General features: G+C 39.4%; 2 protein-coding genes across 4 annotated transcripts in view; one reads left to right on the top strand and one right to left on the bottom strand.

Annotated features, from left to right (window-relative positions):
- The window catches only part of LOC140740690 (uncharacterized protein F13E9.13, mitochondrial), a 32,602-nt gene that overhangs the window by 418 nt on the left and 15,342 nt on the right, over positions 1 to 16,842 (top strand). Inside the window, exons 1-2 of one of the 2 annotated variants that reach the window (XM_073070111.1) lie at positions 14,925 to 15,061; positions 15,139 to 15,221. In XM_073070111.1, coding sequence (XP_072926212.1) covers positions 14,989 to 15,061; positions 15,139 to 15,221 — 156 coding nt within the window. In that variant the 5' untranslated portion in view covers positions 14,925 to 14,988. Of the gene's footprint in view, positions 1 to 14,924; positions 15,062 to 15,138; positions 15,222 to 16,842 lie in introns of those variants that run through there. The other variant, XM_073070112.1, reaches the window with a different exon arrangement.
- Positions 4,466 to 14,752, bottom strand: ccne1 (cyclin E1). Of its 2 annotated transcripts, XM_073070110.1 has the most exons (12): positions 14,670 to 14,748; positions 14,399 to 14,444; positions 14,206 to 14,290; positions 14,062 to 14,121; positions 10,574 to 10,740; positions 10,319 to 10,454; positions 9,693 to 9,839; positions 9,513 to 9,608; positions 9,198 to 9,332; positions 7,469 to 7,580; positions 7,236 to 7,393; positions 4,466 to 4,949 (listed from the first exon to the last, which is right to left on the bottom strand). In XM_073070110.1, exons 2-12 carry the CDS (start codon positions 14,410 to 14,412, stop codon positions 4,833 to 4,835), a joined length of 1,227 nt encoding a protein of 408 aa, XP_072926211.1. In that variant the 5' UTR covers positions 14,413 to 14,444; positions 14,670 to 14,748; the 3' UTR covers positions 4,466 to 4,832. The 2 variants fall into 2 exon arrangements, with proteins under 2 accessions (XP_072926211.1, XP_072926210.1); XM_073070109.1 differs by having other exon boundaries at positions 14,399 to 14,752.

Raw genomic sequence — 16,842 nt, 5'->3', positions numbered from 1 at the left:
CCCCTGTAGTGGGGCTTTTCTTTTAAGGGGCAGTACATAAAAGCGTTGGAGGAACTCGGCAGCATCTATGGATGGAAGTAGTCGGCAACTCGAGATTCATCATCTGGACTGTCCAACTTCACTCCATAGATGCTCTCTAGGGTGCTGAGTTACTCCAGTGCTTTGCAGATTCCGGCATTTGTCGTCCCGCAATGCTGCACAGGTCCAGTTGCCGCTGCAAGCAGTTTATTGTCGGCGAATTTCGCCATCCTGTTGCCTGTCTTCTGTAGCGTTCGCTGAGGAATTCTTTATGTTAAATGTCCGAATGCATTCTTTGCAGCAGCTTTGTCGGATTTTTCTGCCCGTGATCTTCGATTAGTATCTTGTTTTTCTTTTCATTGCAAGGGAAGTAAAAACTGGAGGGAGGGGAAGCATACCCACTTCTGTAAGAAGCATAAAGACAGAACCCGGGAAAAGTAATCGATATTTTTATTTAAATTGTTAATACCTAAAAATCGCTCCCAGTCAAGGAGATAATTTGACGTCCCTGTTCAAAAGGCTCTGATGCCCTATACACGTTTGTATGCATACACTTGTTTTATTTGTATGATTCTGAAGGAAAAATGATTATAGAATAAAAAAAAGGGACTGGATGAGGTTGCTGGTTGTATAGTTGTCAAGTACTTAAGGACAGCATCTGCATTAAACAGGAGACCCCGTTTCGTTAGGTCAACAACCAGCTCTTTAATCTTGCTGACGTTTCAGGATAGAGTGTTGTGACCCTATTATAATATCTAAGTTGTTGAGAAATATGGTTGAAACCCCGAATATTTATTCCTAATGCAGAAAAGAACTTGCTGACTCGATTACCTACCTACTCGTTATTCCTCTTTCTCCTGTCTCAGAGCAAATCTCCTAATCAGAATTATAAGCTGCTTTAAATTCCACAGGTTTTGCTTCAGATATGCTGAACTTTATTGATGTCCATATAAATAATATGTTGCATAATATTCCTCTGCCTGTTGTTGCTGTCATTAATAATTTTAGTTCCTCAGCCAAGTTCCCTCATTGATCCATTCTGGCTTTTCTCAGGGAGAAGTTGTCCAGTGTAATACTACTTTATTTTTCTTAATATGACAAAAAAGTCCAGCTAACATTTTTGTGACTCAATTACAATGGCACATCAGGATTTTAATATTAATCTCTATATTAACAATCTCAAACTGTATAAATGACAGTTGTTTGGCTGTCAAGCCCACTGTGATTGCTACAATTAATTTCAAGATGACTGCAGATGAATGGTAGCACCCCCCCATGGATTTTGGGTTAGAGGGAAAGGATTTGAAGGGCAACTATTTCACGCAGATGGTGGTGAATATGTGGAATGAGTGGTTGAGGCAGGTACAATAGTATCATGTAAGAGGCATTTGGATAGGTACATGGGCTGAATGCGGGAAATTGTGAGCACTGCGATCAGCATGGATTCACTGGCCACAATGTTTTCTCTTGTATCATGGAATTGGTTCAAGCATAAAATGGTTAGAATGAATAGACAGATTTGTTTCACTATCAAAATTTTGAACTAAACTCTACCCTTCTAGATTTGATTGCTACACATAGACTGCTCGCAGGTAAGGCTCAAAGCAGACAAATTAACACAATCAGCACCTGTTTCTGTATGTTAAAATAATAAAAATCCATAATGTCAAACTAAACAAGTGTATTTTAGGGTTTGTTGGGGGAAAAGGGTGTGAGGGATGTCAAATTTCAGAATTGGAATAATTCTGTTATGAGAGAGAAATGGGCATTGCTGTCAATATGTCAAGGAAATGTTCCCTTTTTAACCTAGAATTTGAAGCACAGGGTGCATTGATCACTTTTCCAAAAAAAAAGTAAAATACCATAACCTGTCTAGACACATGCAATATCTCAACAGAGAGCTTACAAAACTACTAAATTTTCTAAATTCCTTATTGAAAATAAGTCACACCACAGAAGTGAAGCCTGGTTTACATTTGTAGGAATAGTATTTATTTGGCTGAGATAGGTGAATCACAGAATGATGATATTGATGTAAAAATTAGTAAATATTCACGCTTTGTTGAAGATAATTAACATTTGGCACTTTGATAGGAGACATGTTACTTGCCACTTATCAGTATTGCCTGAATATCATAAAGGTCTTCCTTCATTTGCTGGTATATTGTGAGAATCGAATATGATGCAATCATCAGTGACTAAAATGGATGAAATCTCATGAACAAATCCTGCAGTGCTGTCCTAAGGCTGGAGAGATTGACTTTCTAACAATTTCAAATCATCTTCCTTTGTGTGGAGTATTACAACAATTATCAACTATTCCACACAAATTTATTGATGTTACAGGTACTTGTGTCTGAAATTCGGTACATTAGGACAAAGGGTTTGCATTGGGAAGTGGGTGAACAGTTAGACTTAATGTGCATTTAGAGACTGAGGGAAAGCTAAAGCATGGTAAAAATCAATGAGTTTATTTATTCAAAATGCATCAATGTGTGAATTTGTGTATGTCTACATTTAATTAGTGTCTAACTGAAATGTCTTAGGCCTTTTTGCATTTGGTCTAAGTGCTGTCAAGTCCATCTGGTAGGAACTCTGCAAAAGTGAAACTCAATTCAAAAATGACTATGCTCTAGTTCTACTTTTAGAAAAATCTTCAGACAGGGGTGCCAGAACCTAGTGATCCTGAAATCCAACTGAATGTGAATAAGCAGATTGTACAGTGTGTTGGAGAATGCTGTAGTCAATTTAAAACTGAAGACAATTCAATGACAGTTAGTGACTATGATGATCAGATTAAGTGTGTTAATTTTGATCAGGGACACCATGGTAGAGTTGAGGTTAGCACAATGCTATTATAGCTCAGAGCGCAGCTCAGTTCCAAAAGCATTTTGAAGGAGTTTATATATTCTTCCTGTGACCACGCAGGTTTCCTTTAGCCACTCTTAAGTTTTCTCCTCCAGTCCAGTTAGGACAATTTACAATGACCAGTTATCCTGTGATTAGGCTAGTGTTAATAAATAGGTTGGTATAATTCAATTAACAGATTTGGGTAATTAGCTTTGATAGTTTTTATAAAATAATAGAATTAGAACCTGGGGATAAAGTACTGATTTAAATCAGCAAGGAAGATTAAAGATTAATACATTAAAGGAATTGAGGAAAGGAGAGATGAACTTATGTTTCAAAGAAAGGAATTTTTGGTGGTGATTTAGTTAGAGGTTTAGGTAGCTGAAAGAATAGCAAATTTCACAACCTGTATCAGTGATAATCAAGTCTGATTCTGAAGCATATAAATCAGGAACATGAGTTGGGTTTTGCAACTAATACCCAACATTCAGCCCCTGGATTTTAAGTATCTGTATACTTAAATAGCTATAGAATAGCCAGTGGCTGCACCTACACTGCTTTTGAGCCAACGTCCTTAAAGAAACCCCCTCCTCCCCCCCAAAATGCAACTTAATTGAACATTGTTTTAAAAATATAGGAGCACATAGATTCTGGGTTTCCTCCATATCCAGTATGGACTACACCTATAGTTTCCTCTTCCCGCATAAGTGCTTTATGCAAAGTATGAGTGATAGAACCTTCCTCACATCTGGAGTTTTAAAACTGATGCATCAACTGTCTCACTATTCACTTCAGTCTCCAGGGATGAAGGGCCTCAGCAATGACTCACCAGGCCCCCAGTTTCAATACTTTGGTATGATGATTGTAATTTTCAGTCCCTTCTGCATCCCTCATCTTCTCTTTAATTAACAGCTATAAAGGTACCTTTATCTTTGAAAACCAAAACAAAATGCTCAATTCATTCTGCCAACTTTTTCTAATCATGGCTTTCCTGGCTCCAACTCCAAAAAAACTGGAGTACAAGATAAACAGTCAAAAAGTCTTTTATGCTGATTATTCTGTTTAGTCCCTCCTTTCCATCCAGCATTTAAAGAATCCTCTCACATGCTGCATCTCCCTTTAGCCCTATTTTCATACTCTTCTAATTGCCCTCAAATCTTAGACCCATTCTTCTCCCTCAAAGACAACATTTAAATGGTTGCTGCTGCCACCCAGAAGCACCATCTCATTGAGGCTATTTAATCTTACAGGTCTTAATATTTGCTTTAATTAGCTGTGACATATGCTGTTCTAATAAGCTATCATCAAACACTTCATCCAGCTACCTTTGCTCATTTTTAGTCTTGAGATTGAAACTATCCACTGATTAATACACTTTTCTAACAAAAGTTCATAATTTTATACTGTCTCAGTTACTCTTAGAACACCCTGTATATGACCACATGCCATCTGGATTTAAGGAAAAAGCTTGAGCATCCCATCCCAATTTCAGAACTTGATGTCCCTCTGTTGTATGAAGATCATTAAGAGCTACTGCTCATTCCATCTTCTGCACAGCCAGTCACCTTTTTTAACATTACATGTGGGACAGGACAAAGAATGTAGATGTACCTTTATTTAAAATAAACATAGCAGCTTAAAGTTCATAAACATTTTATAAATCAATCTATGACCTCACTGTTCATTTTAGGCAGCCACCCTCCTTAGCAGCATTCAGGATTACTCAAGGTACTCCTTATTTGGTTGGAGTTTTTGGCTATAACAGGTATAAAAGTGTATTAAAAACAAGTAGATCCTTTTAACATCCAGAATGACAATGCCATTAGAAGAATGCAAGTAAAATTCCAGGCTGTTGTCAGCATTCAATATTACACAAATCAAGTCCCATCTTCACTGCATCAAGCTGTATTCAAGATTTCCAGCAAAGAAAAATTCACCCACTAAACCACGGTTGCAGTTTGATTTCACAAGGACTCACACCAGTTGTTTTGTTTCTTGCTGCTGTGTGGTGGAGTTAAAATTCCAGAAGGTAGAGGTGAGCTTTGTTCCAATAGCAGTGCTTGTTTAGAGTGAGCTTTATCCTTAAAAAGCAACAAAAAAATGCAACAAAAACAGTGTTACCTGATTGCATTGACTGAAGGAAAGTTTACTTTAAAGATCTAACTTTATTGCATTTGATGGCCTGCCAAAATGGGTACACATCAGGTGTTCAACAACTTCCTGCTTTTGATAATACTTTAGAAAGAAATACTTAATGTAGTCAGTATTGTAATGCAAGCAAAGAACTGGTCAGCAAATAGCAGGATCCAAAATTTGCAGGTAAATTTGTGATATTCAGGTCTATCACACATCTTCTACTCTTCAATGTAATAGTGGTTTATACATCCATGAGTATATGTATCATTTCAGCCAAACTCAGTGAAAGATTCTTCGAGACTACCATTTCAGTTTCTGACTGGCTTTTATTCTCAGCTCACTTCAGAACAAAACCAAGAAAGGAATTACCCAATTAATCACAACACTTGAATTACACATTTGTTCAGAACAGAATTAAAGATCTGATTAGATGAAAATTACAGGATAAGCAAATAGAGTTCCAAGAAAAAGTTTGAGAACCCTTTGCAATTACCTGATTTTCTGCATCGGACTCAGTGGTTTGATCTTCATCCAAGTCAGAATAATTGACAATATGCCCAAACTAACACTCAAACAATTGTACCTCACCAATACTGAGTACACCATTTAAACAATCAGTCAAGGTTCAAAAAAGTACGTGAACCTCTGGGATAATGCTCTGTACAAGAGTGATCTGGGTGTTCCAGTCAATGAGATGAGATTTGAGGTGTGGGTTGTAGCAGTGTGCTGCCCTATTTACAAAAAGACAAAGGTTACTGACAGAGCCTGCTCTTCTCAAAAGAGATCCATTTATGTGCCCCAAGCCTCATTCAAAACAACCTTCAGGAGGACCTTAGAAGAACTGAAGAGATGCATGAAGCTGGAAAAGGCTCCAAAGGTATTTCTAAGACCAGAGTGTTCAGTCCACACTAAAGATAAATTGTCTACAAATAGAGAAAATTCAGTACTGTTGCTTCTCTCCCTAGGAGTGGGCATCCTGCAAAGATCATATCAAGAGTACAACATGCAGTGCTGATGGAGGTGAAAAAGGACCCAAGGGTAACAGCAGAAGTTGCTACAGTCTCTGTCATGTGCCCAGTATAAGAAAAACACTGAACAAGATAATCATGGAAAGACACCATGGAGGAAACCACTGTTCTCAAAAAAACATTGCTGCTTGTTTCAACTTTTTGGCAGTAGTGCACATGACAATGTTAAGAGGAAACGGCACTGAACACCAAAACCTCATTCATGTGTCCACTACAAGAAAAACACTGAACAAGAATGGTGTTCATGGAAGAAACCACTGCTCTTCAAAAATACATTGCTGCACATCTCATGTTTGCAGAAGACCACTTGGGTGTTCTACAATGCTTCTAGGACAATATTCTGGACAGAGGAGATAAAAGTTGAACTTTTTGGCTTAAATGTACACCACTATGTTTGGAGTGAAAAGGGCACTGTGCACCAACACCAAAATCTCATCCCAACTGTGAAGCATGGTGGAAGGAGCATCATTGTTTGGGGCTGCTTTGCTGCCTTAGGGTCTGAGCAACTTGCGGTCATTGAGGGAACAATGAATTCAAAATTGTATCAAGACATTTCGGGAGAATGTCAGGGTAGTGGTCCATCACCTCAAGTTGCATGATGCAACAAGAAAAATTATCTGAAACATGAGTAAATCAACAAGTTTAAACTGAATGGTTTAAAAAGAAAATGTTTTGGAACGGCCAAGTCAGAGTGCAGACTTTAACCCAAATGAAATGCTGTGGCTTGACCTGAAGAGGGCTGTTCATGCAAGGTATCCCAGAAATATTGATGACCAGAACAGTTTTGTATAGAGCAATGGTCTGAAATTTCTCCTTGCCGTTGTGCAAGTCTGATCAGAAGCTACATGATATGTTTGGTGGAGATCATTCCTGCTAAAGGAGATTCTATCAGTTAAATAGAAGGGTTCACATACTTTTTCCAGCCCAGACTGAACGATTAAACAGTGTTCAATAAGGACATGGAAAGAACAATTGTTTTGTTTCATTAGATTAAGCAGATTCTGTCTTATTGTGACTTAGATGAAGGTCAGATCACATTTTAAGTGTACCGTAATTAATGCAGAAAACCAGGTAATTGCAAAGGGTTTACAATCTTCTTGCAACTGTGAATGCACTATTCCTCCTCCCCCACCATCATGGTATACTAATGGTACAGGTTAATAATCAAAATGCCTGGTCTCGTGCATACAAAATAAAACTTACCAATAATGATAAACTGTTGGAATGTATCTGTATGTTGTGCATATCCTCAGAACAGACACCTTTCAAGTTCTTCATTGTTATGTTTCCTGTTTCCCTCAAGGCCATGGTGAATGGAATCATCCATCTTACACATCCTTCTATTTCACTCCACTCAAAGCCTATGCATTAAATGGTTGTTATTAATTAAGTTTACATATAGACCATCGTGTTCACAACCAAAAATATCACTGTACCTGATGCTTTGTGAACTAGGTCACAGGATGAAAAGTAATACAAAGCTGAAGCTGCTACAACTCCATATGTGAACTCCAAACATTTGAGATCCAAAATACAGAGGTCCAATAGCTATTGAGAGAACAAAAAGTTTGGCTGTTACCAAGTTCAAGCATACATGAATACCCATGAATAGAGCCAAAGTGTTATTCCATGGAAAACAGTACCAACAGTCACGCAGCACACAAAGCCGCTGCAAAATGCAGTCAGTCCAAATCAGAGTCCATGACGCTAAATGTTCCAACTTCAAATCCGACAAAAAGATGAACTCAGGAACAGAACCCGGGGACTGCATGTACTTTAAAGTCATTTCTAGATTACTTATAATACCTAATACAATAAATGCTATGTAAATAGTTGTTATATTGTATTGTTTAGGGAATCATGACAAGAAAAAAGTCTGTACGTGCTCAAATGACGAGTGCGGGAGATGGAACTTCCGGGATTTCCCGATCCACAGTTGGTTGAATCCGCGGATAAGGAGTGCCGACTGTATATTTTTTAAAATATATATTAAGAATAGTTTTGTCATTAATGAGATTTTGCAGATACTGGAAATCTTGACTAACACAATGCTGGAGGAACTCAGCAAATCAGGCAGCATCTATGGAGGGAAATAGTTGGGTGTTTTGTGCCAAACACTTTGAGGCTTGGAAAAGGAGGTAGAAGCCAGAATAGCAAAAGGGTAGGGGAAGGAATACAAGTTGGTATGTGATGGGTAAAATCAGGTTGAGCGGGGAGGTGGGTGGGAGAAGTGTGAATGAAATAAGCTGGGAGGGGCTAGAGGGCTGAAGAAGGAGTCTGATCGAGGACAGCAGACTATGAAAGGAAATGGGGAGGGGAAACAGGAGGGAGGTTATGAGCAGACGAATTGGTGAGGAGATAAACAGAAGAGGGAATGGAAAAAGGGGGAGAGAGGAAGGAGGAATTATTATAGGTTAAAGGATTTAATGTTCCTGCTATCAGGTTGGAGGCTACCCAGATGGAATGAGGTTTTGCTTACCATTCCAAGTTTGAAATTGGCATGGAAGTAAAGGAGGCCATGGATACACGTCAGTATGGGAAGTTGAATTGAAATGGGTGGCTGTCATGGGATCGTGCCTTTTGCAGCAGACAGCTAAGGTGCTTGACAAACAAAGGTGCGTTCAGCTCACTGATGTAGAGGCTGCTCTAAGAGCACTGGATGCAATAGACGAGTCTGACTGACTCACTGTGAAGGGTTGCGTCACCCGAGGGTGATCGAAGTGATAGAGAACACGTGAAGTCAGATGTAGCAGATGAAGGGTGTAAGGAGCTATATTGGGGGGGGGGGGGGGGGAGCAAAATGAAATGGAGCCATGTGGACATGAGTTCAGTAGCATAGGACCAGGCAGAAACAATAGCCCTATGGGCAAGTTTGGTAGGAGGTAGAAACCAGTGGGGGGGGGGTGAAGGTTGATAGCAGTGGATTGGAGATTGGTCAGTTTTCAATTGTATATTTGGAGCAAAGCTGTTCAGTGTTCAAAATAGAGCTTGAGCCAGACAGTTAAACAGCAATTTCCTTCAATATGTCATATCATAACCCCAAAAATATTGAAGTTGCACTGTAATGTATTAAGCACAGATATCAAACTGAGGGACATTTTAAAGCATCATTACCATCATGATTTGTTAATAGCAGCTGAAATAATTGATTAAAAATAGGTTTACCTCCGTTACTTGAACAAATATTTCCTGGGGGTATTGTGGAATCAGTACTTCATACTTTTCTTTGAAATAAGCAACTTGCATATAGATATTGAGCCAAGACACAATGGTTACAGGACACAAACTCCATTTCAGAGCCTAGAATAATTTAAAAAAGGGAATAATCTGCTACTTAGAACTGAGTTCAATTAATAGCATTTGCAAATATTTCAGAACAATGGTGATAAGTTTCAGATGTTATTCTATTCAAGGTGGAGCAAAAAAAGCTTATTTTAATTCAGCCATCGTGTATATTAGAAATAATTAAGATTAAAGTACCTTCAAAATAACAAGTTCCATGTTGAGAATTTCATCTTCTGTACAAGCCCCATCAGTAACAAAGGCAAACTGATGCAACTTTGGTGGGTATATTTCCTGCAAAATGTTAGAGAATTAAGTGTCCTGTTGCTAAATGGAAAATATACTCAATTCTTAGATTGTTTGTAAATGTAACCATACCTCCAGCTTTGCAGCAATAAATAAAGATGAAATACCAATAAGCTGTAATCGTGTCTTTACAATGTTGTTCTGTGTTCCCATAAATCTATCAAAGTAGTCCTGGGCTAAATAAAATGTTTCTCTGTGTAGCTTGTAGGCTTCGCAAACCTTTACAATAGTTTAAAAATTCAAAATTAATAGACAACAAGTTTTCCAATGACAAATTCCAATTTTTAATTGTACAATTATTGCAAATAACAAATACCATTGTTGCATCAGTATGCACAATTGCTTCACACTTTTACGGTTGTCACTAGATTATAAACCAAAAACATTAACTCTCCACATTTCTCAGTATTCATCCTTTCTTGCCTCTTGCAGTATCTTGTTTGGCAGATTGAACTACCTAATTCTTTAATGTTGCAACTATACTTCATGAATTATTCAAACATTTTGACTTGGACCCATTCCCTGTGGTTCAAAATCCTGATGACCAATGCTGTAAATAAGGAGTGGAGCAACTCATTGATAACTTTGCTAGTACCCAGAATTAAACAATCGTTTTAGAATTTGATTTTTTATTAATCACTTATTGGTTTAATAATTAAGTCTAACCAGAATAATTAATGCTCCAAGCAGTGCCTTACCTCCATTAACCAGTCCAAAAGAATAGCCCTCATCTTCGGTTGCAAGAGGGGATGTTTTTGTAAAACATCTTTGTCTCTCAAATACATCTGTTCTTTTTTCAGAAGAATATTCCATACCTCATCTCTATTTGCCCAGCTGTTAACATTTTTAAAAACAAGATTGTGTAAATACATTATCTGGCCATTCAAGTTGCCAGTCTCATTGGAATGAGATTTCAAGGTACACAAATCTGTGGTGTAAGTGAATAAACTTACCAGAAGACAGGTAATGGTGAAGCTCTAGTTGGGGTGACCAAGACATTTTTGAACTTGCACTGTATGTTACTTGTGGAATATGATGTAATCATGCCATCTGAATTTTTGTGTGATAATGAAGTGAATCTGGAAGGACTTGCACAGTTGGTATTAATATTCCAGCAATCCTGCAATTAAAGTGAATTTCACAAATGCATAACAGTTTCAAGATTTAGCATGTATTCAGCTTATGATGGCAAAGTCAAGAGCTAGCATAGCAATGTTACTTAGACCATCTTCCCCAAATTTTAATATCACCTTCCCCCATACATCATTCTGGATACTACACCCGTTCCTGTCATGGGATTGAAATTGTAAAGCAGTTTTACAAGCTTCCAATCTGATAATATTACAGTGAGTTTGACAGCTTCTCAAACTGCACTGACAAAATGCGCCTGATTACCGGAATGATTAATTGTGATGAATTACAATTCGGGGGTGGTGGGGGGGGGAAAATGTCACCCGAGGAGTTTTCAGGTTTAATTAATAAAGCACTAATACCAACAAAAGGAGACCATCAAGCTGTTGTATTGCCATTAAACCAAACCACTTTATTCTTTGGAAAAGGAGCTTTGCTTTTGAAAAATGTTAAATGAATATGGACAAAAAGCTAGTGTGGATCAAGTTCTAAGATCAGTCATGATTTTGCTTAAGTAGCAGAATAAATTCTTACTCAAATTTGTTATTTCCATGTCTTACAGCCATTTGACTTCAGACACCACCATCCAACAAGCATCTAGGTACTAAACTTCAATAGTTCAGTCACCTGTCAAAAATCATCTTCAAACATTTGGATGTATACCCAGAGTAAACTTCACCACTAGCACATTATAGATTAACTGAATTACTCAAGTAACAGGGAAACTTGTACAAGTAACCATTATCAAGTCCTCCAGTGTATGGGGACAAGAACAGGTCAGCAATCACATTTTTAATGTTCTGTCTAAGTAGTATTTCTGCCACCTGCGTGGCACAGTAGTTTGGAGTGCCTTTACAAACTCAAAACACCCTGCTGGATTGTACACCATCTGCCACAGAAACATTTCTGCAATCCCTCAGTCTTCAGCACACCATAGCTAAAACATTAAAAACTTCACAGGAGAGGACTAATGAAAAAAATGCTACCAAATCCCCAGCACTTTAAGTTTGCTCTCCCAAATCATGTACAACCCTGACTTGGAACAATCCTTCCAAATCTTGAAAATGCCACTCTATGGACAGCAGCAGTTCACTATCAACTTACGGAAGGGATTTAAAACTTTAATGCCTTAGATCCCTACCATTAATTGAGTGGTCCATGGACCCCAGGTTAGGAACCTCTACCTTAGGGCAATTAAGGATGGGCATTAGTTGGTCTTACTAATGATGCTTATTTTCACCAAGTCAGAACTGTTTCTGACATCTAAAATGTGAAGAGAATAGGTAATGATGTTCCTACAGTCAGTATCTGTGGCATGAAAAGGATAGCATAGAATCAAATTTATCAGATTACAATACTCAAATTGAGAGATCATCCTGCAAATATTGATTAAAATTCTAACACCTTTTACTTATTCATACAAAGCATGAGCACTCTAATAACAAACTGATCGCTAACATATTCTTTAAGCAATGCCCCAGTACAAGTCAGTGCTCAAGAAAATGAGAGAAAAGATGTTAAAATTACACTTAACTAGGCAGGATACTACATGATAAAGTGATTAAGTTTTATTTGATCCACTATTTCTACAAATGGAAAGGTACTTTGGTCACTCATTTACAAAATGTTGATTCAATGTTTAGATTTTGTTACAAATCGGAAAACGCTGGTCTACAGTACAAATTAAGTTTTCTGTAATCCAAAATGCACAAAAGTAAAACTGAACACCAGGATATTGATTGAGACATACATTGAGGCATTCCCCTTGTATCTGGAGGGGAAAAATACATCTTACTAGTTACACAAGAGTCTCTAAAGCAGCACACACCACAAAATCCTTTCCTTTAGAAATTGTAGAAGAATCAAAAATGTGCAAGAGAGACAACTACTATCTGGAAGGTTAGGCTGAAAGACTGCAGAGCAGGAATAAAAGAAATGTCAGCTGCATACATGTGAAACCCAATGCTTTTTCAAATGCTATAATCAACCACGTGATAGGAATAAGATTAGATACCCAGAGGAAATGAAACTACTGCATTCTCTGATTCTCTGATCACAACTGCATTGAAGGCTGGGTGTAGATAATTTTAAAATGTTTATCACAGACAAAAGGAAAAAAGAATGACATTCATATCTGAGAACTGCCATTTTGATGCTTTGATGGTGTTAGACTGTAACAAGCAAAGAATTCTCCCTGTGAGTTTCCTCTCTCAGACCAAGGAGGTCGAGTGTAGTCATTGTAAATTGTCCAGAAATATGGTTAGTGTTAAATAGGTGGATTGCTGGGCTGTGTGTGGCTTGTTGGGCCAGAAGGGTCTGTTCATGCTTTCTCCAACTAAATAAAATTGGTAAGAGCCATATTTAAATTTTGAATGGGCAAGAGACTTAAAACAGGATAGGAATTTACAGTTATATCATGGTAGATTCAAAAGTAGAAATTAAAACTAAAGATCCAGTCAATGTCAGCTGACACTGGCTTATGAACAGCCAAGCTGAACTAGAGTTGGGTCTCAGAAGTGGGCTACAATCCAAACAGAAATTGCTCAAAAATAGACTGTTTATTGATTAAAGTTCAAATGATTTAAAACCCAGTGAGATGTGAAGAACATGGGTTTCAAAGGTTTGCAGTTAGCTTGGTGACCAGGTGAAGGTTCAAATGAAAAGTTAATCGGTGCTGCAAGCAAAGGAAAAAAAAATTATCTATAAGTTCAGCACAATATTTAGACAGACTAGAATTATATAAACAAAAGGCAGAAGGGTTGGTGTTTGACCAGTTACTGCAACCTCGAGGTCTGGTAGGATGAACTAGCAAAGAATAGAATATATCGCAATTATACTTATTCTCACTAGGTGGCAGCAACAGTAAACAGTGGAGCTCTTGAAGGGCCTTTAAGATGTCAAGTTGCAAAATTCTCTAAAAGGAAGCCTCATTTTGGACTGGTCAAAGGAAAGCCAATGTATAATTAACGATTGGGGCATTTATGAACCTTAAAGTTTGAAAAATGAAAGAACTGCGAATGAGATTTAACTTTGTATGGAATACTTTAAACAGAATTTTACATTAGATACGGGATAATGGTGGATCATTTTGTAAGTGGGCCCACAAGCAACTATAAAATGCAACTAACTCTAGAATAAAGATCCCATTGAATCTGTACTCATATGCACAGCAAAGTGAGACTAAATACTACAATAATATTCAGATTTTGCCTTCTCCCTCCTTATGAGAGGGGTTTAACGAAACTTTAGCATTTCCACCAAGAGAAATTGGTAATTCAGAGTAGAGAGACCGAATCCAATATGCCATTACCTTATCTTTAAACGGGTCCGTTGCCAGTTCTTCGGTAACTTCATCCAAATCTTGTAAACACTACAATTTTTAAAAAAAGATTACCAAATATAGTTTTAGGCAACGTGTTAACACAATAGCACATTTACGTGCGGTCAAACTCACAATAGCAACATCTGCTTTTCGCTTTCTGAATCGCAGAACTTCGCTTGTTTTTTCGGTCTTTGTTGAATGCTCTTCTATTCTATCACTGAGAGGAAGAAAAAAAACTTTTAAACGTGGCGAATAACATCACAGATTAGGCCTCTGGTGATAGGCATGGCAGTCATTTAGGACACGCAGGCAGATTAAAAGGTACCTTTTCCTGGGCATCTTCGGAGTGCGATGTGTGGGTGAAAGCTGTCCTGTAATTGGGGAAAGAACAGGGCCACAGTGAGTTATGTTGCTCATTAACTTGGCCGCAGTTGAGGGGCTCGAAATGGAGATGGGAGGCGCGGGGTGGGGGACAGGCTCCACCACCCAGCCCAGTCACACTACTGATATCGGGAGAAGGGGCCGCTCTGGCCACACATCCGAAGATGGCTACCGGCACCCTCACCTCTCCCACCGCATCCCCCTCACTAGCGTACCGGGAACAGACGGGGCCAGCTGCAGCTGACGGACTGGCTATCTGACGGGCAGCTCAGTGACCAACGCTGCTCCCGACGGCCACCGTCCGTACTATATACCAGTGACCCCCCGACCGGGACTCCTCCACCCTCGCCGGGTGCTACCGCGGAAAAAAAATTCCTGGCAGATATGGTTCAGTGCGCATGCGCGGATCCCTTTAAATCGCTGGCGGGAGAGGAGCGCGCGCTGTCCACCGGAGGAAATGATCATTAGGCCCCGCCCTCCCGGCCCCGCCCCTCTCCCTGGGCCCCGCCCCCGAGGCGGTGCAGCTGGGTCGCCATGCGGTTACGGCAGCTGTGGGGCTCGGTGCGCTGTGCGGCACTGGGGATGGTGCACCTGCAAGCGCTGCCAGGTGAGCCTGATCCCGAGGCGCCGGCGGCCCCCTTTCCGCTGGTGGTCCCCGTCTCATTCTCTGTCTTCTCCCGTCAGGAGCTCCTCTGCACCGGTTCTCCTTGGCTCAGATAATGCAGAAGGCGTGCGAGGAAGCGGCCATCTATGTCGATGCCGGGATCGTGAGTATCTGACAAATCACCGCAGCTCCTGTGCACACCTGCACAGAGGGATAACGGGATCCGTAGTGCTTGACTAAATTGTCAGTTGCCTAACTTTCAACTGTATCATTTGCGATTTGTCCGTGGTTAGAATCTAAGGTTGTGAAAGTTATTGACACATCTAGCGTCGTTAAGCGGCACTGTTCAGAGTTGAAGGTATGTGACACTTGTTAAAAAAAATACCTCGCGTTCCCAGAGTTCTTGATTTGCATATTTCCTGGAATAATGTGTTATAAAATTTCAGATAGAGACTCCAACTCTGTCTCCCGGTCAACAATGCTGAGTGTTTCCAGTATTGAAAGAGGGTAAATCTCCAGATTTAATGATGATCAGATTTGTTAATTGATCAAACATTAAGGGGTACTTTATCTAGCTCATAGGCATGGCATTGGGCCAGAGGTTAAATTACTATCGCAATGGTGTCCTTGGAATTTAAGTTTAGTTAATACTCTGGAACAAAAACAACAAGACAACAAAACCATCAGATTGATATTGGGATCCCCATCTGGTTCACTAATGTACATAACTGGAGAATAGATTTCATCCTACCCTGTATGGTGTGTATATGATCCTAGACTCAGCAGAAAGTAGTCTGACAAGCCAATCTGCTAAGGGACATGGAGGGATAGGTAATAATGTTCATGTTACCAGCTAGGTATGATGACGTGTAGAAAAAAAGAAATTAAAAACAGAACTGTTCGTTAGATCAAGTCCATTAAACCATTGAAGCAGCAGATTTTGTTCATCTATGAAATCCGTTGAATAATGGAAGTTGCTTGTGGTTTACAAGTACGGTCACCGGAAGCTGGATTGAGGCATGGTAGGGCACCCTTTACATTGATCCTTTGATGACACCCACTTAGCTCAAAATCACGAGCTGTTTGCTATTAGCCTTGAAAAATAAAAAGTTTTTAAAATGCCCACCTTGATGTAGCCTTGTAATAGAATCAGGAGATTGCTGTCAGCAAACTGCATGGTGTTCAGGTTCCTTACAAACTTTATCTGATGCCATCAACATTCCTGCCACTCTTCTGTGTCCTCACCTTCAAGTAGATCGATGTTGGTGAGTTCAACTTGCATACAAATGGTGCAATAAATAATACTGAGAGCACGAGTTGTAGAGTCTTTGAAAGTGAGGTCCATATGTTGTGGAATCAGTCCAGAGTTGAGGTGAGTGAAGTTATCTATGCAGGTTCAGGAACCTGATGGTTGAAGAGTAACTACTATTTCTGAATTTGATGTGGGACCCAGAGGTCCTGTATTTCCTTCCCAGTGGCAGCAGCGAGAAGAGAGCACGGTCTGGGTAGTAGGGGTCCTGGATGGATGCTGTTCTCTTGTGGCAGCGCTCCTTGAAGATGTGCTCAGTGGTGGAGAGGGCTTTGCCAATGATGGACTGGGCAGTATCCACCACTTTTAGTAGCCTCTTCCATCCTTGAGCATTGGTATTTCCATACCAGGCCATGATGCAACTAGTCAGAATACTCTCCACTGTGCATCTGTAGAAGTTCGTCAAAGTTTTAGGTGACACGCCAAATCTGTTCAAACTGTAAGAAAGTAAAGGTACTGTCGTGTCTTCTTTGTA

This window comes from Hemitrygon akajei, chromosome 17 (assembly GCF_048418815.1).
Source record: "Hemitrygon akajei chromosome 17, sHemAka1.3, whole genome shotgun sequence".
NCBI classification, from domain to species: Eukaryota; Metazoa; Chordata; class Chondrichthyes; order Myliobatiformes; family Dasyatidae; genus Hemitrygon; species Hemitrygon akajei.
Note: the sequence above shows the minus strand (reverse complement) of the source record. Positions and strands in the feature narration are given on the sequence as shown.

Excerpts from the sequence above, each read along its gene's own strand:
- ccne1 (XM_073070109.1), bottom strand. The coding sequence starts at position 14,490 with ATGAGCAACATAACTCACTGTGGCCCTGTTCTTTCCCCAATTACAGGA. Across the intron at positions 9,333-9,512 it reads TGGAACTTGTTATTTTGAAG|GCTCTGAAATGGAGTTTGTG; the intron begins GTACTTTAATCT and ends AAATTATTCTAG. Across the intron at positions 4,950-7,235 it reads CCAACAGTTTATCATTATTG|GATAAAGCTCACTCTAAACA; the intron begins GTAAGTTTTATT and ends TTGCTTTTTAAG.